General features: G+C 38.2%; 3 protein-coding genes and 1 long non-coding RNA gene across 4 annotated transcripts in view; 3 read left to right on the top strand and 1 right to left on the bottom strand.

The window, feature by feature from the left end:
• nlrc3l1 (NLR family, CARD domain containing 3-like 1) overlaps positions 1-1,092 on the top strand; it is a 3,669-nt gene extending 2,577 nt beyond the window's left edge. Inside the window, exon 7 of the mRNA XM_073871253.1 lies at positions 1-1,092. This exon is cut by the window's left edge and continues 665 nt beyond it. Within this exon, the coding sequence (XP_073727354.1) occupies positions 1-906 (906 nt within the window). The 3' untranslated portion in view covers positions 907-1,092.
• A 3,125-nt stretch (positions 1,093-4,217) lies between these two features.
• LOC129423478 (hydroperoxide isomerase ALOXE3) lies at positions 4,218-24,967 on the bottom strand. The gene is made up of 15 exons (XM_055179770.2): positions 24,833-24,967; positions 24,209-24,360; positions 23,866-24,070; positions 23,661-23,742; positions 23,445-23,567; positions 23,248-23,351; positions 22,988-23,160; positions 7,072-7,215; positions 6,753-6,956; positions 6,480-6,566; positions 6,199-6,368; positions 5,982-6,112; positions 5,135-5,235; positions 4,878-5,048; positions 4,218-4,737 (listed from the first exon to the last, which is right to left on the bottom strand). Exons 2-15 carry the CDS (start codon positions 24,356-24,358, stop codon positions 4,558-4,560), a joined length of 2,025 nt encoding a protein of 674 aa, XP_055035745.2. The 5' UTR covers positions 24,359-24,360; positions 24,833-24,967; the 3' UTR covers positions 4,218-4,557.
• Positions 12,431-15,797, top strand: LOC141366103 (uncharacterized). Its single transcript, XR_012371110.1, has 2 exons — positions 12,431-13,487; positions 13,550-15,797. It is a non-coding gene; the product is annotated as an uncharacterized lncRNA (long non-coding RNA).
• LOC129423481 (uncharacterized) lies at positions 17,191-20,097 on the top strand. The gene is made up of 3 exons (XM_073871675.1): positions 17,191-18,180; positions 18,342-18,484; positions 19,285-20,097. Exon 1 carries the CDS (start codon positions 17,191-17,193, stop codon positions 17,929-17,931), a length of 741 nt encoding a protein of 246 aa, XP_073727776.1. The 3' UTR covers positions 17,932-18,180; positions 18,342-18,484; positions 19,285-20,097.
• Positions 24,968-25,058: the final 91 nt, after the last annotated feature.

The following is a 25,058-nucleotide window of genomic DNA, read 5'->3' as shown; positions in this document are numbered from 1 at the left end:
CCACCAGAATACTGCCACCAACTCCTGGAGGTACGCGGTTTTAACAACGACCAGAGAGAAGCGTATTTCAGGAAGACGATCGAAGACCCAGAACTGGCTGAGAGAGTGATCGCTCACATCAAGGCTTCCAAAACGCTGTACATTATGTGCCACCAGCCGCTCTTCTGCTGGGTGGCATCTAAAGTGCTTCAGCAACAGTTTCAGTCTCTTCCTCGATCAGCGGAGCTGCCCAAAACTCTTACCAACTTGTACACCAGCCTGCTGCGATTTCACACTCAAATGTGCATTCAGAGACTGCAAAATAACCCGGCGGAAGAGACCAAAAACATCACAGCTGAGCAAATGCTCATTAAGCTGGCGAAGTTGTCGTACAGCATGCTCGATAAGAACGAGTTTCATATGGAGAAAGAGCACTTTGATGAGATTGAAATGGATTCGTATCCCGCTGTAGTATGCAGTGGTCTCTGTGCCGAGTATTACAGAGAGAAGTTTGTGATGTACCAAGAGAGGGTGAGCTGCTTTTCCCATCCGACCCTTCAGGAGTACATGGCCGCCCTACACGTTTTCTACTCTTTCAAAAAGCATGGGAAGAACATTTTCGAGCAGGGTAAGTTGAAAGTGATGAAGGTTTCTTTGACAGACGTACTCAAGAGTGCAGTCGACAAAGCATTGTCCTCCAAGAATTGCAACTATGAAATTTTTCTGCGGTTTCTACTTGGTTTGTCGGTGGAGGCCAACCAGGAGCTGCTCAAGGACATTCTGCAGATATCTACAAGTTCCACCCAGCAGGCACGAGAGGAGATGACGCGCCACATTAAAAAGAAAATCAAGGAAAATCACTACCCAGAAAAAAACGAAAACCTTTTGCGGTGCATCGATGAGCTTAACCCCCAACTGCAACGTTAACTTGTTTAAAAAAAGAGAGAGGGGGCGTTGTGCTGTTTAAATCTGTCATTATGGACTGCAGAGAGTAATGATGCTGTGTTGTAAAAATGTATCTTAGTATTCTGTGTCATCAAGGTCTCTGTAGAATGACATGGATGTTGTTTTTCATTTATGTAGAAGAGTCAAAGTAAAACCCACTTATATTTATGCATTTGGCTGACGCTTTTATCCAAAGCGACTTATGGTGCATTACAAGACACACATTTTACCAACGTGTGTTTCCTGGGTTCAAACCCATGACCTTTGCTCTACCACTGAGCTATACAGGGGCATCTAAGACAGGTTTGAAAGTTCTGTCCTAGAGGGCAACTGTCCTACACTAATGAAACAGAAAGAGTGCAAACTTATTTGGACAGTTTAATAGTGGATCGTTGTTACTAATGCTTTATTGGATTGAAAAGATGAAAAATAATTGCAATTAGGTGTTAAAAATTGAGAGTTCTTAATCATTAAACAAAACCACAATGAGAATGTAAGTACATAAAGTGTGTACATTTCAAGCACAAATTAGGAATGAGTACAAATCAAACCTGAACTGCATAAAAAAATTGTAGACCATGGTCTGTCTAATCGATTCTGATTCTCAAAGGTGTGCAAGTTCCAGTCATGATTCTGATTGGTTAATAGCCGTGTTTTATTTCCGATAAAACCAAGCTATGACCGCTGCACCCATCGATTCTGTGTATCACCCTTAGCATGTGAAACCTTGGCTGTTTCTGAAATAGCCCCCTATACCCTTAAAGGTGCAGTGTGTACATTTTAGTGCATCTAGTGGTGAGATTGCAAATTGCAACCAACGTTTCAGTCCACCGTTCACCAAAATGTATAGAGAAGCTACGATAGCCGCCACCAAACAACCATGTCATTGTTGGAGACAACTTAGTAAAAAAAGTTTGTCCGTTAAGGGCTTCTGTAGAAACATGGCGGCACAAAATGGCGACTTCCATGTAAGGGGACCCTCTGTGTATGTAGATAAAAACGTCTCATTCGAAGGTAATAAAAACATAACAGTTCATTATGAAAGGTCTTTATACACCACTTATATAGTTATAGATAATATAGTTATGTATTTTATGTTGCATTTCTGTCAAGAGATCCTTATAAAAGTTACACACTGCACCTTTAAAGGTGCTGTACACTGAAAAAATATTTTTGCACTTGCGTTAAGTTTAATCAACTAGGATTTACAAGTAATTTCAACTATCTTCACAAGTGATAACTTAAAGTTGAATTTTCTATAGGGGCTGTTTACACTTGGTATTAAGATGTGTTTTCGTCGATCGGATCACAAGTGGACGAGAGAGACACATTACATTTACACCTGGTATTTAAATCCGTCTCTTTTGTCCACTTTTGACCGCTTCTCTCCTGAAAACTATGAGGGGGTGGTCTGTGAGACAGTGGGTGAGTCTCTCTTCTGTCATTCAAACTCGAGCGGGAGTAATTATGAGTTTATATGGACGCAAAGTAATATTATGTCGGAGTCCACTGCTTGTTTAGCAAGTAAACATGCTGCACAGAGTTTTGTACGTGTGTATGTAAGAGCTTTCTCTGATTTTTCGGCGCAATTGATGAAATAGGATCGCGCAACTTTCACACGCTTTCAAAACGAAACTACGGAGATCAGCCGCTTTAGTTTTATCAACGAAAGGCTAAAAATAGCGCTGTTTACCGTATGTTCACGCCAGAAGTCAAAAAAAGACGTAAAACTTGTGTTTAATACCTCAGATTAGATAAATGGGCGGAGAGAAGGCGGTCGCGTGTGGCTGTTCAAACACATTCAACCACATGTGCGTTCGGCAACTCCAAAGCGATCCGATCGAAAGTGGTTTCGACTACCTCTGTATGTGGTCGAAAGTGGACGAGCTCAAAACGTTTTGAACACCGTTTACACCTGGCATTAACGTCGTCCACTTGTGATCCGGTCGACGAAAGCGCATGTTGGTGCCAAGTGTAAACAGCCTCTATGTCAACTTTATCTTAAAGGTGCAGTGTGCAGATTTTAGCGGCATCAAGGTGAGGTTGCTTATTGCACAGAGAAGCTATATGGTAGCCGTCACAAGACAAACATGCCATCGTCTGAGACAACGTACCAATGAACGCCCTTTGTAGAGCAGTTTGTCCATTTAGGGCAACTGTAAAAACTTGATGGCACAAAATGGCGGCTTCCATGTAAGGGGACCCGCAGTGTATGTAGATAAAAACGGCTCATTCTAAGGTAATAAAAATAATACAGTTCATTTTGTCACGTCTTTAAACACCCCCTGAAAGCATAGTTATCTATATAATATTGCAGTGCTGTCAAAAGATCCTTTTAAAATTTACCCACAGCACCTTTAAAGGCGGAGTCCATGATGTTTGAAAGCCAATGTTGATATTTGAAATCACCCAAACAAACACGCCCCTACCCCAATAGAATCTGGACCTTCTGTTGATAGACCCGCCCCACACATACACAACCCGGCATTTGATTTGATTGGCTATAAGTGTGTTTTGGTAGTCGGCCCGTCTCCTTTTCCAAAGCGTTTTTCAAACATCGTGGACTCCGCCTTTAATAAATAAGTTACAGCAACTCATCACTATTGTCAATACAGTTAAAATGACTTGTAAATCCAAGTAAAAATGTAAGTGCAAAAATATTTTTTTTTGCAGTATGTATGTAAAACTCTATTTACCTAGGCATATATGAACAATAAGAGTTCTGTACATGGTAATGACATATTGTGAGTCTCAAACACTATTGTTTCCTCATTTTTATGTAAACCTCATGCATGCAAAGGACACTGGAAAACAGGCCAATCCCAACACAACACCGACTCTGACGTTACAATCAAGATGTACGCCCCCAACATTCATTTAATTTCAATGCTAAAAACAGTCGTGACTGCAGAGTTAGCACTATATGCTAGTTAATTCTATATGCTAGCGTTTAGACTGAAGTACTATTGGCATTACAGTTACGCTTTGTAGGTCCATACTGTAAAATCACAAACTTACCACTCAAAATTGTCCATTTCCAATCTCCAAATAATTGATTATTCCTCAAAATCTGTATCTTCATTTGATACAGGCTCAAACATAAAATCTGTTTACACACACATACAGAGCTATTGAAATGAGCAGCTCTGAGAGACTTAAATTGCATTTTTGGAGTTAGCATGTTCTACCTGTCAGCATGGGTTTACTCCAGGTACTCTGGTTTCCTCCCACAATACAGAAACATGCAGGTTAGGTCAATTGGAATGCCAAATTGCCTTTGCCTCAATGCGTCTATGGTAACCAGTTCTTGCCATGAATATAGCCATAGATGCTGAAATGGCGTTAAGAATAAAAAAAACTAACAGTGATCTTCCTTCATGAAAATTGCGTTTCGTTGATTTTTTTGTGTGTGGTAAATGTTTAATAAAAGCAATAAGGTACTGAAGGCAATTTCTGTTTCATAAATATTGCAGAGCAAACAAAGCATCACAATCATTGTAATATTGATGCATGTGACTAATCTAAAAATCTTATTCACAAACATTTCACAAAATGTACACAAAATATCAGAATATAGCTATCAAGTTAATATCCATCATTAATACACTCATAGGATACACACTTTGGTCCATGTCAAATGCTCACACTGTTGTTTATTTGATCAGGGCACAGGTAGGTGTAAGGCACTTTCAACCCTAGGTTTCTGTCTTTGATGGATTCGCTCATGAAGGACAACTCTGCCTGATGACTTTTGATCATTTTCTGTACAACCGCCTGGCAGTAGTAGTCTTCAGGGTATTGCCCAAGTGGAACCTGTAAAGATTAAATAGTAATTTTTATCCCGAGCCACTCAAAATGCATTTAAGGTTAATTAAACCCATGACCTTGCCATTACTAGTGCCATGCTGTACCAGTTGATGGAACCGCAGACTAGAAATGTGTAAATCACTCACCAAGTCTGGTGAGGTCTTGCTCAGGAGCCAAAAGACTGATACCATATTTACAGATGTGTTAACATCAGGCAGAGTGTCCAGCAATGTGTTCCTGTCTGAGCTTCCTTTAGTTGTGGGAGGAGGTTTTCTCAGAGAACAAGGGGAGTTTGGAAACCAGCTACTGTAGTCAAACTAAGTGGACAAATGTTAAAAACCAAAATATATGAGCAATCTACATTCATTCTGTGGTAATAAAGTTAATCTTCGTATAACCGTACCTGTCCTGCTCTAAGGGCAGAATGTTGAGCTGAAACTGTGAAGATAACCATAGTAATAAATTTGATGAGCTCATCTACTGTAACAAAACACTGAGGTATTCCTAAATGAGAAAACGGGGATGAGAGAAAAATGATTAATGGTACAGCTTTAACCGCAAAACAAGGATTAGGTTTTTATTCATGTTCACTTTATGAATAGTTCACTCCATATCATTGGATAGTGCCCCATTTGTAAAGCACCAAAAGCACATCCATCCGTCAAAAGGTCTGGATTTTTGTAATGATGGGTCAAAAGAGGCGCAGCCTTTCACCTGACATCAACTCTCTTATGAATGTGTGTACGGCTGTAGCATATAACATTAGAAATATAAAAGTTCTCTTACAAAAACATCCCTTCACCTCGGAAGACGTTTAAAGAGCACCTATATTGTTGCCTACAATCCGTGTGTTTGTTGTAGTCCAAGAAAAGAGATTTACGTTGCAGACGATAACTCGCGTCATCGTTTACTTTGGGGTTTGTCCATTTTGCATATCATTAACATGTACTAATACACACTTACACACCAAAGGAAATGTAAAATCACGAATCAGATAATTAGTGCTGTTTAATAACATAATGGATTTGCTTTTTGATGGATGGATGCGCTTTATGGAGCTTTAAAAATGGGGCTCTATCCAATGGCATTACAAAGCTGAAAAGAGCCTAGATGTTATTTTATATAACTCTGGCTGAAAGAAGAAAGTCTTATACATTTAGGATGGTTTGAGGATGCGTAAAACATGAACTAAGTTTAATTTTTGGGTAAACTATTTCTTATCTCAGAGCTTTCACGCACAAAGCCCATACCTGTGCTGCTCTGCCCAATAAACCCATGAATGAAGATGAATGATGAATGTCTGATCCAGTCCTGAAGTTCACTGTCCTGCTGTACATCACCATCACTCTGATAATACAACTGCACCACGCTCCTTACAAAACTAAAGACCAACACCACAATCATTCATCTGATTTATCTCATTAAATATCATTTAACCGCTGTTCAAAATTTGGTAATGAAAAGTACTTATTTATGAAGTCCCACAGCTTAAGTCCATCCTCTCTGTAAAAGAAGTTAGGAATTGATTCCAGTCCTCGATCACTGATATCATCCGGCAGACAGAGAGATTTGTAGGTCAGTTCTGTGAATGCCTTCTTCATGAGATCACACATCCCTTCACCTCCAATACTAGTATTCTAAAGGCAAAATAACCTTCAGGTTACAACTCTCTAGCAATTCGGCTAAAACTGCTCTATTTGTCTTACAATACCAGTACAAAGGCAATAAATTCAATATGGAATCAATACCTGAGTGACAAGACCCTCAGGACCAAGCAGCCTATCCCGAATCAAAGCGTTTATCTGTAATGTGTAACGTGTGTGTGGTATCAGCAACTATGAGAAAATCAAAAATAAGTCCCATATTTAAATGACATTCACGCAGATATTCAAAATCTCATTAAAACTGAACTTTCAAGATTTGCATGAGTTATTGTTGCAGAATGTCTGGTATTGTATATACCATAAACGTTAACTGCATATAGAAAGGTCCAGCTGTAAACAACTCATGATCTTGTGTACCTTATATATTGGATGAACTGCAGGGAGGTTTCGTAACAACGCCACTGTAAAGACTTCGGCCAGCAGATGACTGCGCAGATAATAGAAAGACGCTTGATGCTCAAGACAATCCGCATTCCTCACATACAGTTTGGCAAGCAACCAGTCGAGCTCGCAGTCACTAGGAAGGAAAACTGGATTTCCCTCCGAAACCTGTTGTTTTAACTGTGACACAGACAGATTGAGAAAGAGTTTATAATTTTTGAATAATAGACATAATCCAGTTCATTTTGTATAGTATTTTTTAAAATCATTGACACACAGCACATGGTTAAGGTACCTGAATGGCAATAGGCAGAAGTTTGCCGACTTGGTTCTTGTATAGCAGACAGAGCGGAGCGGCGATGTGCTGCTGAATGCCATTGATCATTCGGGTTGGTAAATCGGCTAGTCTTCTATAATCACATAGGAATATGTTTCCTTTCTAAACAGTTAAACAGTTTGGGTTAAATGAAACATTTCTATGAGATATTTAGACTTGAGCAATAAAGCATCAAAGATGAGAGCAAATACTAAACAATTAAAGGGATAGTTCACCTAAAAATTCTGTCATCATTTACCTGATCAGAAAGGATGATATTTGAAGTAGGAAACAGAACCACTATTGACTTCCATATAATAGGAAAAAACTACTATGGAAGTCAATGGTGCTCAAAAACTGTTTGGTTACAAACAGGGCCTGAAGTTTAAAAGTGCAGTGTGTAAATTTTAGCGGCATCTAGTGGTGAGGTTGTGAATTGCAACCAACGGCTCGGTCCACTGCTCATGTTTTGCTTTTAAAACACATAGAGAAGCTACGGTAGCTGCCACCTTAGTAAAAAAGTTTGTCTGGTAAGGGCTTCTGTAGAAACATGGTGGCACAAAATGGCGGCTTCCATGTAAGGGGACCCTCTGTGTATATAGATAAAACATCTCATTCTAAGGCAATAAACACTTAACGATTCATTATGAAAGGTCTTTATACACCCCTGATAATATAGTTTTGTATATTATTTTGCATTTCTGTCAAGAGATCCTTCAAAAAATTACACACTGCACCTTTTAGACCAAATCAGCACAGACGTATTTTTGACTCTACATACACTTAAGACATAAAGAAATGTTTTTATTAGAAAAAGAAGACTGTGAAGATCATTTTGTTTATATGTGCCCTGTCAAGAACAGAAAGATTTTATGTACGCTTGCATTTTGGAAGCGTCTCTCTGTATGTGCACTATCGAGTGCCCTTAAACCCGCGCACAAAGATGGAGGGGGAATTCCAAACTGGGCACATAAACGCCTCACAACATTGTTTTTCATTACTCTATTCGCAAAATGTATGTTAATGTACTACAGTATAAGACACAGTAGCGCAACTCTCTCTAAAGTTTACACATCGAGAGTTCTTATCCATCACAGCACTACACATCTGTGCAACTGTGATTGTACTGTAGGCTATGTCAGCATTGCATTCTCATCCCATCTCACCAACAGTTTAATACTAACTCGCATATCCAAACATAGTCAGAGAAGTGCATCATTTTCTTTCCAATAACATGAACGTTGCGAAACAGCAGCCGCATCCTCTCAATTAATCACTCAATTAGCATCAGATGCGTGGGTTTAATTCACCTTAAAGTTGGTTCCACCCCCCATTAAAAGAAAGAAAAAGAAGATGCAAGGGTTGATCCGAAATGAGTGGGTGCCTGCGGTTATACCCGCGGTTACGAGTCATCCAAAAATATTTTTAATGATATTCGGGCCACGGTTGGTCGGGTCGTTTGATATTAGGATGCCAATTAACTATTTTAAACAATCACTACTTTAAAAAAAGCGGCCCGAGTTGCGGGCGGGTTGAAAACGTCGGTCGGGTGCGGGTTGTTTATACACTGATTTGCATTGGTTTCCCGCCAATGTGGCCAGTAGATTGACAGTGTTACCCGCCAATTGCAAAATTCACCCGCATTTGGCACGTGGCCGGGTGTTAATTTCAGGCCCTGGTTACAAACATTACTCAAAATATCTTCCTGTATGTTCAGCAGAACAAAGAAATTAATACAGGTTTGTAACAACACACTGCAAAAAATGATTTTCAAGAAAAAAATCGTATTTTTGTCTTGTTTTTAGTAAAATATATAAAAATTCTTAAATTAAGATGCTTTTTCTTGATGAGCAAAACAACCCAAGAAAATAAGTCTAGTTTTTAGAGCAAAAATATCAAATTGAAGTGATTTTGTGGATAAAACAAGCAAAAAAATCTGGCAATGGGGTAAGCAAAAAATCTTGAAAATTTTTCTTAAACACTAAATTCAAGAAAATTTTGCTTATCCCATTGGCATATTTGTTTTTGTTTGTTTTATGCACAAAATCACTTAAATTTGATATTTGTGGTCTAAAAACTAGACTTATTTTCTTGGGTCATTTTGCTCATCAACAAAAAGCTTTTTAATTTAAGAATTTTTAGATTTTTTTTACTGAAAACAAGACAAAAATACAACAAGTTTTTTTTCTTGAAAATCATTTTTTGCAGTGCAAGAAGGGAAAAATTTGGTTCCAGAAAAAAAGGATTGCGGTTATGGAGTGGCCAACTGATCTCAACCCCACTGAAAACTTGTGGGGTTACATTAAAAATGCAGTTTCTGAGCAAAACCTAAAAATTTATAGGAACTGTGGGATGTTGGTTTTTATTTTTTCATTTTATTTTATTTGACAGGGACAATGCAAACATACATAGTGTCAAAGCAAGCTTATCACTAAAATGCTGCATAAAAAGTTTATAGCAAATGCTAATTTTTAACTCCTGTCCCTGGTTGGGCTCTTAAAACAATACAATTTACATATACTATACTACTTCAATTTAAAACAAATAACATGATATTGACAATTCATGTCTCTGATCATACACAATAAAATTTACCCATAAAATTTACCAGTAAGGTTTAAATACACACATATACCATATACAACTCATACCTACTAGTTAAAAATGAGTGCACCTTTGATTTGTTTTTAACCAGTTTTTTAGCCTGGAAGTAAACAATTCATGTCTCTAATCATACACAATAAAATTTACCCGTAAGGTTTAAATACACACATATACCATATACAACTCATACCTACTAGTTAAAAATGAGTGCACCTTTGATTTGTTTTCAACCGTTTTTTAGCCTGGAAGAAAACACATTAAAATCCAGTACATTCTTAATGTCAGATGGTAATGAGTTTCAGAGTTTGGAGCTCTTCACAGAGAAGGTCGTCTGACCAAAACTGGTCCTACAAAATGGGATTTTACAGTCATGATTTGAAAAACCACTAGTGACTCGAGTGCTGCTCTGTCTCTCAATAAATGAACTTAGTTAACCGCAGAATTAAGTTGGTTGAATTGATTTGACAGCAGTTATCAACAACAATGCAACTAAATATTAGTAATACAGTTGTTTAAAGTGAAGTTAAATCTTTAAAAAATCTTAATTTTTAAGTGTCTACAGAGAAAAATGTTGACACTGCTATTTTTTCAACATGCATACATTTTGTTAATACTTTGATTTGGAATTAAATGTGTAATGTTTTCAATACATTTGAAATAAGGAAATAAACTTTATGTATAACATTTTTGCACTTTATTCACTTTTATTAGTACACTGTTATTTTTTTTAAACACCACTGCATAACATAACACTTGTTGATGCTAAAGTCTTGCTTTTCAAAGCATCTGTGTGAAGCAAAGCACAACAAAACCCATTGTCACAGAAGATGGACAAACTGAAGCCTACAGTTTATAAGATACAAATGTTAGATTTGTAACAAGAATTTATATTGTACCTAATTTGTTTGTAATTGCTTTGTAAATATAATAAAACATTAAAAAGAAAAAAAATATATTAGTGTGCATTACGTCACAATCGAGGCGCTCGACGCTGTATGTTTCAGTTGGTTTCTAAGGGCAACGGTGAGAGTTGAAGAGAGAAAATCAGCGTACAAGCGACAGGTAAATCCAAACTTTTATCGTTTTTATTGAACTAATCATATCAGAGACTGTGTTTAAAATGGAGTAAACATCACTGCTGTCGTGCTTAGATTTTTTTATCGTGAGTTATGTTTACCTCACGTGATCTGCTAACTGTCAAGCGGTTGGTCGTCTTTTCATCACTTATGCAGTTGTCATGTCGCATTTCTACACTGTTAATGATGCCCTTTGTCAAATGTTTACAGTATGGATCGTGAATTTAGAAATGTATTGAAGAAAATTTACTTCAGTAACTTGTTTAAGTGCTAATCTTTATTCGGAGCAGATCGGAATGAGACACTTGCCATATATTATATGGTGTGTGAATTTAAGGAGGCACACACAGTTAGCTTTCACCTTTTATTAATGTTTAAAATCTGGATTTTGTTGGCTGCGTTGTCACATTGTTGGTTGAAAAAGATCTTCCACGCTTTATCTCAGTTGGCTCTGTATGTCAAAAACCTTGCGTCCCTTTGTGATGGGTTCGTGGTTTGTCCTGGGTGGTGACCATTGTTCTTGGCAAAAATCCTCCAGTATTTGCTCGAGTTGCATGAACTTCACGTTTTTTCTTAACAACAGTGGTTAGAGTATGTCGAGGTCCAGCTTTACTGACTTTGGGATGAATTAGGGATTAATATCACTGAAGGATGCACTTGATGAGGCACCATGTAATGTTATAAAAGTGTTTTAGGATTATATTTAACCTGCAGTAAAGACCACATTAAATTGACTATTGTAATGCATACATTTGGCATAATCTGCAAAGAGGACTTATGATAAACCTTTGAGACTACATTTTATTTTGTTATTAATTTGGTTATTATATTAAGGAAATATCATATTCATAAATGTCGGCGGTTTCCCGGACAGGGATTAGACTAGTCCTAGACTAAAATAAATGTAAGAGCTGTCAAAACTGAAAACATCTTGCATCTTAAAATACATCAGTGCCCTTTGTTTTGTAATGTTTTAGTAAGACATGTTTGTTAAAACTAGTTATATTTTTTAATTAAACCTAGTCCTGGTTTAAGCTAATCCCTGTCCGGTAAACCACCCCCCTTGTTTTTTACAATTTAAATTGGAGTTATGTCTTAAAGTAATGGAATGTGTAAGGAACTCTAAATCAACTCTCAACTCCAGTCCTCGGGACCCGCATTTTGGATGTCTCTTATGTCTGACACATTCGGTTCAGTTCATGGAATCTATCCTAACGAGCTGATGATCTGAATCGGGTGTGTTAAATAGGGGAGACATGTGCTGCATCCGAAACCACCTACTACATACTATATAGTACGCGAAAAGCAGTAGGCGAGGCGAGTAGTATGTCCGAATACATAGTATTTGAAAAACAGTATGCGAAAAGTACCCGGATGACCTACTACTTCCGGTTAGATTTTGCAGTGTGCATACGATGGACGCTTCACTATCCCATGATGCCCCGGACGAGGAGTTATCCAACGAAGAAGAGGCACGCGGCTGTTTTTGCGCTGAAATGACATGACGTGATGACGACGTATGTCACGTGATGTGGCAACATGGCGGATGTAGTACGTACGAATCTCATTCATACTACCAGGATTCATACTATACAGTACCTACTGTTTTAACACCAAGTAAGTAGGTACTTCATCTAATTCAGTACCTACTATACAGTATGCAGAGCAGTGGGTCCCGAGGACTGGAGTTGAGAACCACTGCTCTAAATCAAAAAAGCCTATAGAGGGTATGCATTGACGTCACTTTTCCACGTGACCACGCCGGAGCTCGCCCAATTGCTTAATCAAATGGATGAATGAATGACAGCTTTTAAATATCGTGAAGTTTTCTAGCTAAAAATTGCACATGAATGCCTTCTGATGTCCTTTTCACCTTTTCAGAGCCTGCTCACGTCATGCCTGCCAAGCCAGAGCCAGCTTGGTGCCGGCCAATCCAGACCCTGTTCAGTGCCTGCCAAGCCACAGCCTGCTCAGTGCCTGCCAAGACAGAGCCTGCTCTGTGCCCACCATGTCGGAGCTTGCTCTGTGCCTGCCAGGGCTGAGCCTGCTCAGTGCCTGGCAGGCTAAAGCCTGCTCAGTGCCTGACAGGCTAAAACCTGCTCTGTGCCTGCCATGCCAGAACCTGCTCAGTGCCTGCCAAGCCAGAGCCTGCTAAGTTACTGCCATGCCAGAGCCAGGGCCTGCTCAGTGCCTGCTAAGCCAGAGTTTGCTCAGTGCCTACCAAGCCAGAACCATCTCAGTGCATACCAAGCCAGAGCCTTCCCAATGCCTGCCAGGCCGGAGCCTGCTCAGTGCCTGCCGGGCCGGAGCCTGCTCAGTGCCTGCCAGGCCGGAGCCTGCTCAGTGCATGCAAAGCCAGAGCCTGCTCAGTGTTTGCAAAGCCTGGGCCTGTGCCTGCCAGAGCCTGTCCAGTGGCTGCTTTGCCAAGCCAGAGCCTGCTCACGTCATGCCTGCCAAGCCAGAGGCTGCTCACATCATGCCTGCACAGCCAGAGCCTGTTCACCTTTTGCCTGCCAAGCCTACTTACTAAAGGTAAAAAAGGTGCAAGGTAAGTGAAGGTAAAAATGGTGCAAAGTAAGTGAAGGTAAAAAAAGGTGCGAGGTAAGTGAAGGTAAAAAAGGTGCAAGGTAAGTGAAGGTAAAAAAGGTGCGAGGTAAGTGAAGGTAAAAAAGGTGCAAGGTAAGTGAAGGGTAAAAAGGTGCGAGGTAAGTGAAGGTAAAAAACAAAAAGGTGCGAGGTAAGTGAAGGTAACAAAAAAAGGTGCAAGGTAAGTGAAGGTATAAAAACAAAAAAAGTGCGAGGTAAGTGAAGGTATAAAAACAAAAAGGTGCGGGGTAAGTGAAGGTAACAAAAAAAGGTGCGAGGTAAGTGAAGGTATCAAATAAAGGTGCGAGGTAAGTGAAGGTATAAAAAAGGTGCGAGGTAAGTGAAGGTATAAAAAACAAACTAAAACAAAACAAACAAAAAGGTGCGAGGTAAGTGAAGGTAAAAAACAAAAAGGTGCGAGGTAAGTGAAGGTAACAAAAAAGGTGCAAGGTAAGTGAAGGTAAAAAAGGTGCGAGGTAAGTGAAGGTAAAAAAGGTGCAAGGTAAGTGAAGGGTAAAAAGGTGCGAGGTAAGTGAAGGTAAAAAACAAAAAGGTGCGAGGTAAGTGAAGGTAACAAAAAAAGGTGCAAGGTAAGTGAAGGTATAAAAACAAAAAAGGTGCGAGGTAAGTGAAGGTATAAAAACAAAAAGGTGCGGGGTAAGTGAAGGTAACAAAAAAAGGTGCGAGGTAAGTGAAGGTATCAAATAAAGGTGCGAGGTAAGTGAAGGTATAAAAAAGGTGCGAGGTAAGTGAAGTTATAAAAAACAAACTAAAACAAAACAAACAAAAAGGTGCGAGGTAAGTGAAGGTAAAAAACAAAAAGGTGCGAGGTAAGTGAAGGTAACAAAAAAGGTGCAAGGTAAGTGAAGGTATAAAAACAAAAAGGTGCGGGGTAAGTGAAGGTAACAAAAAAAGGTGCGAGGTAAGTGAAGGTATCAAATAAAGGTGCGAGGTAAGTGAAGGTATAAAAAAGTTGCGAGGTAAGTGAAGGTATAAAAAAACAAAAAAAGGTGCGAGGTAAGTGAAGGTATAAAAAACAAAAAAAAGTGCGAGGTAAGTGAAGGTAACAAAACAAACTAAAACAAAACAAACAAAAAGGTGCGAGGTAAGTGAAGGTAACAAAAAAAAACAAACAGGTGTGAGGTAAGTTAAGGTATAAAAACAAAAAAAGGTGCGAGGTAAGTGAAGGTATAAAAAACAAACAAAAAGGTGCGAGGTAAGTGAAGGTAACAAAAAAAGGTGTGAGGTAAGTGAAAGTATCAAAAAAAGGTGCGAGGTAAGTGAAGGTATAAAAAACAAAAAAAGGTGCGAGGTAAGTGAAGGTATAAAAAAGGTGTGAGGTAAGTGAAGGTATAAAAAAGGTGCGAGGTAAGTGAAGGTATAAAAAGGTGCGAGGTAAGTGAAGGTATAAAAAAACAAAAAAGGTGCGAGGTAAGTGAAGGTATAAAAAACAAAATAAGGTGCGAGGTAAGTGAAGGTATAAAAACAACAGCAAAAAGGTGTGAGGTAAGTGAAGGTAACAAAACAAACTAAAACAAAACAAACAAAAAGGTGCGAGGTAAGTGAAGGTATAAAAAACAAACAAAAAGGTACAAGGTAAGTGAAGGTAAAAAGCAAACAAAAACAAAAAGGTGCGAGGTAAGTGAAGGTATAAAAAACAAACAAAAACAAAACAAACAAAAAGGTGCGAGGTAAGTGAAGGTATAAAAAACAAACAAAAACAAAACAAACAAAAAGGTGCGAGGTAAGTGAAGGTATAAAAAAACAAACAAAAAGGTGCGAGGTAAGTGAAGGTATAAAAAAGGTGCGAGGTAAGTGAAGGTATAAAAAACAAAAAAGGTGCGAGGTAAGTGAAGGTAACAAAAAAGGTGCGAGTTAAGTGAAGGTAAAAAAACAAACAAAAACAAAACAAACAAAAAGGTGCGAGGTAAGTGAAGGTAACAAAACAAACAAAAACAAAACAAACAAAAAGGTGCGAGGTAAGTGAAGGTAACAAAACAAACAAAAACAAAACAAACAAAAAGGTGCGAGGTAAGTGAAGGTAACAAAACAAACAAAACAAACAAAAAGGTGCGAGGTACGTGAAGGTAACAAAATAAACAAAAACAAACAAAAAATGCGAGGTAAGTGAAGGTAAAAAACAAACAAAAAACAAACAAACAAAATGATGCGAGGTAAGTGAAGGTAACAAAACAAACAAAAAGGTGCGAGGTAAGTGAAGGTAACAAAACAAACAAAAAGGTGCGAGGTAAGTGTAACAAAACAAACAAAATGGTGCGAGGTAAGTGAAGGTAACAAAACAAACAAAAAGGTGCGAGGTAAGTGAAGGTAAAACAAGGTGCAAGGTAAGTGAAGGTAAAAACAAACAAAAACAAAACAAACAAAAAGGTGCGAGGTAAGTGAAGGTAACAAAACAAACAAAAACAAAACAAACAAAAAGGTGCGAGGTAAGTGAAGGTAACTAAACAAACAAAAACAAAACAAACAAAAAGGTGCGAGGTAAGTGAAGGTAACAAAACAAACAAAAACAAAAAAAAAATGTGAGGTAAGTGACGGTAACAAAACAAACAAAAACAAAACAAACAGAAAAAAACGAGGTAAGTGAAGGTAAAAAAACAAACAAAAACAAAACAAACAAAAAGGTGCGAGGTAAGTGAAGGTAACAAAACAAAAAAAAAAAAAAAAAAAAAGTGAGGTAAGTGAAGGTAACAAAACAAACAAAAACAAAACAAACAGAAAAAAACGAGGTAAGTGAAGGTAAAAAAACAAACAAAAACAAAACAAACAAAAAGGTGCAAGCTAAGTGAATGTATAAACAAACTAAAACAAAACAAACAAAAAGGTGCGAGGTAAGTGAAGGTAACAAAACAAAAAAAAAAAAAAAAAAAAAGTGAGGTAAGTGAAGGTAACAAAACAAACAAAAACAAAACAAACAGAAAAAAACGAGGTAAGTGAAGGTAAAAAAACAAACAAAAACAAAACAAACAAAAAGGTGCAAGGTAAGTGAAGGTAACAAAACAAACAAAAAGGTGCGAGGTAAGTGAAAATAACAAAACAAACAAAAACAAAACAAACAAAAAGGTGCGAGGTAAGTGAAGGTAACTAAACAAACAAAAACAAAACATACAACAAGGTGCGAGGTAAGTGAAGGTAACAAAACAAACAAAAAGGTGTGAGGTAAGTGAAGGTAACTAAACAAACAAATTTGTCTGCCAATCAAGTGGAAAAAGGTAAGTGAAAAGCAGGTAAGTGGAAAAAGTGCCTGCCAACCAAGAGCCTGCACACGTCATTCCTGCTAACCAAGAGCCTGCCCACGTCATGCTTGCCAACCAAGAGCCTGCCCACGTCATGCCTGTCAACCACAAGCCTGCTCACGTCATGCCTGCCAACCAAGAGTTTTGCTCAAGTCATGCCTGCCAACCAAGAGCCTGCTCACGTAATGCCTGCCAACCATGAGCCTGCTCATGTCATGCCTGTCAACCACAAGCCTGCTAACATCATCCCTGCCAACCAAGAGCCTGCTCACGTCATGCCTGTCAACCAAGAGCCTGCACACGTCATGCCTGCCAACCAAGAGCCTGCCCACGTCATGCTTGCCAACCAAGAGTCTGCTCAAGTCATGCCTGTCAACCACAAGCCTGCTCACGTCATGCCTGCCAACCAAGAGTTTTGCTCACGTCATGCCTGCCAACCAAGAGGTTTGCTCTAGTCATGCGTGCCAACCAAGAGCCTGCCCACGTCATGCTTGCCAACCAAGAGTCTGCTCAAGTCATGCCTGTCAACCACAAGCCTGCTCACGTCATGCCTGCCAACCAAGAGTTTTGCTCACGTCATGCCTGTCAACCAAGAGCCTGCTAACATCATCCCTGCCAACCAAGAGCCTGCTCACGTAATGCCTGCCAACCAAGACCCTGCTAACATCATCCCTGCCAACCAAGACCCTGCTAACATCATCCCTGCCAACCAAGAGCCTGCTCACATCATGCCTGCCAATCAAGACCCTGCCCACGTCATGCCTGCCAACCAAGAGCCTGCTTACGTCATGCCTGCCAACCAAGAGCCTGCACACGTCATGCCTGCCAACCAAGACCCTGCGCACGTGATGCCTGCCAACCAAGAGCCTGCGCACGTGATGCCTGCCAACCAAGAGCCTTCCCACGTCATGCCTGCCAACCAAGAGCCCGCCCAATTCATGTCTGCCAACCAAGAGCCTGCTCACCTCACGCCTGCCAACCAAGAGCCTGCTCACGTCATGCCTGCTATCCAAGAGCCTGCTCACGTCATGCCTGCCAACCAAGACCCTGTCCACCTTATGCCTGTTAACAAAGAGCCTGCTCACGTCATGCCTGCTATCCAAGAGCCTGCTCACGAAATCCCTGCCAACCATGAGCCTGCTCACATCATGCTTGCCAACCAAGAGCCTGCTTACGTCATGCCTGCCAACCAAGAGCCTGCACACGTCATGCCTGCCAACCAAGTCCAAGAGCGTGCTCACCTCATGCCTGCCAACCAAGAGCCTGCTCAACGTCATGCCTGCCAAGCCAGAGCATTTTTTACTCATGAAAAAAGGTAAGTAGTAAAAGGTAAGTAAAGGTAAAAAAGGTGCAAGGTAAGTGAAGGTAAAAAAGGTGCGAGGAATGTGAAGGTAAAAAATAAGTGTGAGGTAAGTGAAGGTAAATGTTATGACGTTGGTTTGATCGGCTGCTCTGTTTCTGTGTTTTCATTGTGTTTATGTTTTACAGCTCTGCTCATGCGCATCTGTCACCCGGGTGCTTCATCTTCGTGATTTCCTACACCTACGGCCCCTACAAAGAGATATTCAGTATGTTGTTTCGAGTCCTCTTAAGTCGTCTTGATTCAATAGCTTTGTGCAAAAGCTTTAAGTTATTTACTGAAACAATTTCCTGCATCGTAGCTTAGTTTCTAAGTGAAGTGTTTTTTTTAAATGTCTAAATAAGTTATTTCAACAAATTATTTCCTCAGGGCCATCCCTTCATGGAGTCTCTCAGAGAGAATCGGCCCCTGCTATGGAGCATCGGTTTATCAGGCTTGCCATAGTTGGGCTGTTGTCGGGGTCATCACCTGAATTCAATGAGCAATTTGCCTTAGTAGACATTCCAACTGAGGTATTATATTCAGTACACTATCCAACACTTACAAATTTTGACACCACTATGCTAGTTTTAGGAAACACTACAAAATAGTTCTCATTAGAGAGCCAAGAACATGTATAAATGCATATTTAAAAAATCCACCAGACATAGGCTGTGTCTGAACTAGACCCATATGCCCTCATTCACTATTGCCTACATTAGTTGACTAATATAGTTCACTTAAATATGAGCGAGTGACTGAATTTACCAAGCACTGGAAGCCCTGCAGGCACTATCTTGGGAGTTCACTTGGCATGTGCCCTACGGTACTTGGCTGGATTTGCCTAGGTTATTTGTATAAGGTGATCTAATTGGCTGACACATGCGTTGCCGCTTGAAAAGTTGAGAAATTTTCAACTTCTGCCGTGAGCACAATTCAGTTCGGCAACGCTTAACGTCACCCATTAAAAGTAAATGGGAAGCGTAAACGCTTAACGTAGCATCACAGTGAGACTAGCCGCTGAGTTGTACACTCATTATTTTGGTGCATTATGGAATTGAATAAGTGCACTAGCTATTGTCCACCATAGTTTTGGACACCACTACAAAATGGTGGGCTATTTATATAGGGGTCTATTTTGGACACAGACATAGTATGCCATTCAGGTACCTTTAAAATAATCTTACAAAATGTATATGCATTAATCCAGCTTTTCAAATACTGTTTAAATTAGTTAATATGCTATATAAATGCCTCTAATCACCAGTGTACAAAAAGGGTGTTTTACACTTAATTTGTTGTATTTTTATATTCTTTCTCTTTTCCTTTACAGTTTAAGTTAATAATAGCCAAGGTCTTGGTTTTGGATTTTGTCGCCGCCCTGCTGGTGGACAGAGTTCTGCAGTTCCTGCTGGGTAAAGGAACCCTGAGGTTGCCTAAGTGAACTTTTATGGCTGACAGTCACCGAAGCAGCTTCTGCCCCTAGTGACCAGTCTGAGAACAGGATTTTCAGGACTACGGTACTTGAACGGTGGCATTTCTGCGAGATCCAAAAGGAGGAGCGTGAAACTCATTCCTCTAACACACCTCAGTGAGAGTGTGTTTTTAGTGCGGTTGAAGCACGCAGCTGTGGCAGGGGCATTCTGAAGACAAACTTTAAAGTGTTTGTTTTTTGTTATCTTTTCATTTTGTAAAAAGACAGATCTGTGAAAAAACTTATAAATGACTAAAAAATGCTGTTGATGTGTTTTTATTTAGCTGCATAGCTTCTTTGGTGTCAATAAGTGTTTTATATAAATATGGTATATCACCATAGTTTTCTATTACATACATTGTAAAAAAATTCCGTAGAAATTGCAGCTGGGTTGCCGGAAACTTACCGTAGATTTAAATTTATGTTTTTTGCCGGCAACATTTTGTTCAAAGTTAAATAAACATTAAACATTTACAAGTCTTTGTCTTTACAGAGTAAAACTAAAAAAACAGCATCAAGCAAAACATTCAGGGAAACAAAATCTGAAGCAAAAAACAGAAAAAGGTTGATGATGATTTCTGGTTCCCAGAATGCTTTGCATGAGGCTGTTATTGTATGGTTTTGTTCTGTAGAGATAGGGACTTGTTGATGTTTACAAGTTGTTCAACTTTGAACAAACTCTTGCCGGTAAATGACGTAGATGTGAATCTGCAGTGGATTACCAACAACCCAGCTGCAATAACATTGTAATTTCTACTGATTTTTTTTACAGTGTACTTCAGTCTATATTGTATCAAACTACCACAGTATTACCATCTAATAACATCAATGAATCATGGTACTGCTACAGACATTTGTTCACCTTTTAATGGCTCAAGTTAGTGATAAGCTTAGATTTTATGGGAAACAAAATGCATAATTTGACTGTGGTCACTTGGAGCCTTACAATTCATACATTATGATGCAAATAATATCAATATGATACACAACAATACAACATACACTGAAACATACTGTGAACGGTGTCATATACAGTGGTGTTAAAACTAGCAGTGCTACATCATTAACCTGATTATTAGGATTAGTAATATTACTGCATTGGAAATTATTGCAGATGTAGGAGTGTAATACAAATACAATAGACTCATTGGTAATGATATCCTCACTACTTGTGGCATGATCAAAATAATAGCAGTGTGAAATTAAATTTGAATATTAGTTAATTCTGTGAAAAAACATCTAATTTTTGTCCTTTATTAAGAAGGAGGGGGGAGCAAATGTTTTGCCTATTGTTATAAAATATATCTGCTGCTGAATTTCTAAGTAAAATGGAATGTTCCCTCATTGCTCAGGAACAACGCAATTTGATTATAAAGTTGATTTGTGAGGGAAAAATGTATGAAAATGTAAGAAATGCAGCAAAGTTTAAGATGCTCAGTTAAAATGATCTCAAATGATTTAAATGGCAACAAAAACAAAGCATATGGAAGAAAACAAGCAACTACTGTTAAAACAGATCGATTAATAGTCAGGATGGCAAAGTGTTTCACTTTTAGAAAGATCAGAGATGATCTAAAATGATCTGTAAGTAACAGAAGACATCTGATTGAAGCTAAGCTGTTTGCAAAAAGCCCCAGTAAAGCACCATTGTTGAAAAAGACATGCAGAATGGCCCAAAGAAAAATGGTGTAACATTTTGTGCCCTTAAGAGAGTAAAATTCTTTTGGGGTCTAGTGGTTATCGGCAACCTCAGGCGACCCCCGGGTACTGAATTCAAGCCACATGGGGTTGTTGTCTTGTTGAAACACCCATTTTAGGGGCATTTCCTCTTCTGCAAAGGGGAACATAATCTCTTCAAGTATTCTTATGTATTCAAACTGATCCATGTTCCAGATAGGCCCAACATGTAGTATGTACAACATCCCCATACCATGATTTTTGCCCATTCATGCTTAACTTTTTACAGTGTAACGTCGAATGGTTACGCACATTTGTGGACCATTTTAAATAATAAACGGACCCAAAAACATTAATTAGTATCATTCCACATACAGCAACATCTGAACGCTCCTCTTTCTTTTCACTTGTAAACACTGGAGCGGTAGTTTCAATTATGTGATGCTAGCGTGTCACACAGCTAGTGCAAAACGTTGTGATTTAAAAGTCCTCTTTTTTTTTTCTTTTTGAAAATGACAATTGTTTAGCTAGATAATACCCTTATGCCTTATTTGGGATCATTTAGAGCCCTTTTAAATCTGCATTGAAACTGTAAACTTGAGGTCGAATAAAGTCTTAAATTTAGAAAAATCCTGGAATGTTTAACTCAAACTTTATTTCTTCTTGACTGAACAAAGTAAAACATAAACATATGGGGTGAGAAAATTATCAGGATTTTTGTTTAATAAATTGGAATACTCCTTTAACAATTTTAAAAGTTGAAAAGTTTTTGAAAAATGTAATTGATGTATAACATGTAATTTAAAGACGCTTGAAAATTGTTAATGGCACACAGCCACTAAAAACACTAAGCCATGTGCCATTTTTTTCATTCTAAATTATTATTACATCATGTCACAGATTTCTGAAAATGTTAATGTTGTTGTCCCTGATTTACCTGATTTATGTCTACCTCGAGTTTTACAGGTTTTTTTTGTATTTCTGCAGCCTGTTAAAATGTTTGCTCTTATTTGTGGATTGAGGTTGATTGTGGCTAAAATGTCTGAAACACACTTATTTATTTATTTTTGCACACAATACGAGGTGTATAAGCCATAGTGTCATGCTAGTTGCTAGCTGCTCTTTTTTGCTGCCTTATGAGTAATGCCTTGAAGTATTAAATAAATTGATAAAATGTAAAACCAAGTGGTCTGGCTATTCTTTTTTTGTGTTATTTTGTTATAGCATATTGTGATTTAGGGTGAATGGGGGAGGAATATATGAAGAGTTTCGTTGCAAAACGAGATAAATCCATTTTTTAACATTTTTGTCAAAACATGTTTATTATTATGTTATCATGTTATTATTTTGTTTTATGGTGCTACTTAGCTGTATTTTTTAAGTTATGAAGGTTTAAATCAAAACAAACCAGCTGCAGTTGCATTGAAATCAATTGGAATGCACAACCTAAAAACGAGATTTCTGATTTTCTCGTTTTGCAACGAAACTCTTCATATACAAATGTATAAATGGTTTATTAGTAAGATACCTAAATGCAATGCATTTTAAGTGAATTGGGTTTATTAATAAAGAATACATAATCCATTTTTTAATGCATTTAAAACACATTGGATTAAGTAAAACTATTACATAAATTTTACTGGTTTCATTTACATATATCTAAAAAATATCTATCATATAAAGTTTATTTGTTTTTTTTAGATTAAAAGTATGTAATCCAAATGGATGGAAATTCTACATGTAATCAAAATACATAAATCTTATGAATTAGGCCTAAATATTGTTTTGAGTGCATGAGAGTGAGAAAATGATGACAGAATTGCAATTTTTGGTTGAACTACCCCTTTAAGTTGACAGTGAAGAGCTTGGGTTCAAATGTATTTACCTTCATTTCCAAAGTAAGAGATGTTTCACCTCCCAAAATGGGCTGGAGCATATCGTCTGTGACAGCGAAATTCAAAGGAAGTTCAGTGCATCGGTGGAGCATCATGGGATGGGGACCATTTAGAAGCTGATATCCAAAAAAATCATCATCCATCCAGTGCTGGAGAACATATTCTGTAAAACCATTACAAACAACTATTTCAGGGGTTTACTGCACTAAGACACATAATATAATGTCAATGTTTGTGTAATTTTTCTTACCAGAGATAGTGGTTCTGGTTGACCAAAAGGCACTTTTCATTTCATCTATATCAGCCCATGGGATTGACTTATTTGCCAGTTTCTTCATTTTTATCTCTCCAAGCCTGGATGACAAATTAGTGGTGTAAAAATAAAATGTACAGACAGGAAATTTATTCATAAAACACTTCACAGTAATACACTTTAAAGGGGTTTACGCTGTGGAGCTGTTAAAAGCTGAATCCATAGCTTTTGTGAATGAAAACCGGACCACTGAGGGAAGACTCAGGGTCTCTTGAAATCCAGCACACTGTGGAAGACCTTTCTCATACTCACTCCACCTAAAAAGAAATAGAGAAAGAAATTTCACACAAACCATTGAAAAAGTCAATAAACTATCGTCAAGAACTTTTTGCATGCTTTTTATGACTTACTGGTACAACTCTTTGTTTAGCTTTAATTCATTTTCTCTGTGTTGTTTCAGTCTTGAATATTTTTCTTCATTGATTTTCGTGGCTGGTAAATGCAAGGAAAATGTATTTGTTGTAGTGTATTTATCAGAATGGATATATATGTGATCACGAAAATAAACTGTTATGCATGGTTAAACATGAAATTTGAATTAATAGACATTCAAACCTTTTGCTTCTCGCAGCTCAATCACCTCCCTATCTGCCATCCAGCGATAGCATGGGAAAAAGATCACATCTTTCTCAGGTGTTCTTACACTTATCATGGAGCAGAACCAGTCATTCTCTGGCAGGAACATGAAATTATCTTTCTCAAGTCTGATCAGGAGGAGGTGGGCAAGGGTGAACTTGGTGGTCACTTTATACTTCACTTTCTGGGAAAAAAAATGTACTATAGTAGTTATGCTTGTAACATTACAGTCTGCACCAGACCAAAGAAACACGACTAACTCTTTTGTTTGAAATTACAGCTCTTGTTTAAATCAACTTAGAGGACATGGACAGGCACTCACCATTCCGGTCTTAAAATCTCTTCCAAAGCTGTCAAGTCTGGTCCGTTCACTTTCCCCTTGTGTGCCAATCAGAGTAATGAATATATTGTCAAATGTACCAGCATGGGCCATGGAACCTGTGGTCACCTCTACTTCATAAACAGCCTCCATGACTGAAATAACAAAGAAACGCTTAAACACAAGCAATGACAGTACATTGACCATATTTATGAATGCAGAAGCATTATTCTAACCTTATATTAATAAATCCTAGAAATAAAATCATATATGACCCTGCCTGTGAGAACTTTAAAGAGGACGCTAAAGTCATTTTTTTGTGATCGACTGTTTTCGACATACAATCATAATGTAAAGAACATTCTGCGAAAATATAACCTTAATATTTTTAATATAGACCGACTAAGGTCATGTCAAGTATTAAAATCAATGAGTGAATTCAAACTCCTAATCTCAAAATTAGACACTGGATTTTAATTAACATGTCTTATTATAAAACATATACATATATATGCTACATACCTTAGATAAGCAACCTAAGATAGCTCAGCAATTCAAATCTTTAAGTGTAGAAACACATACAAATATAGTAGCCTATATTTAGGTTAAAATGCATAATGCACGTACCTGATTTCAAAGGTTAGGCACAGCCTCAGCAAAAATCATATGAGGAAAAACCTAAGACCCAGTAGCAGAACCCTGCCAAACTGGATCCTGGTCCTCCAATAGCAGAGCTTAGGCCACTATTGTGCAAGAGGGTTGCAATTAAAACTATGCGGGCTGTATAACATGACATCCTGCATTATCTATTGTCCATAAGAATGACTGATTCATTTACAAAACACTGCATACA

Source organism: Misgurnus anguillicaudatus, chromosome 9 (genome assembly GCF_027580225.2).
Source record: "Misgurnus anguillicaudatus chromosome 9, ASM2758022v2, whole genome shotgun sequence".
NCBI classification, from domain to species: Eukaryota; Metazoa; Chordata; class Actinopteri; order Cypriniformes; family Cobitidae; genus Misgurnus; species Misgurnus anguillicaudatus.
This window is presented reverse-complemented; position numbering and strand designations above follow the sequence as displayed.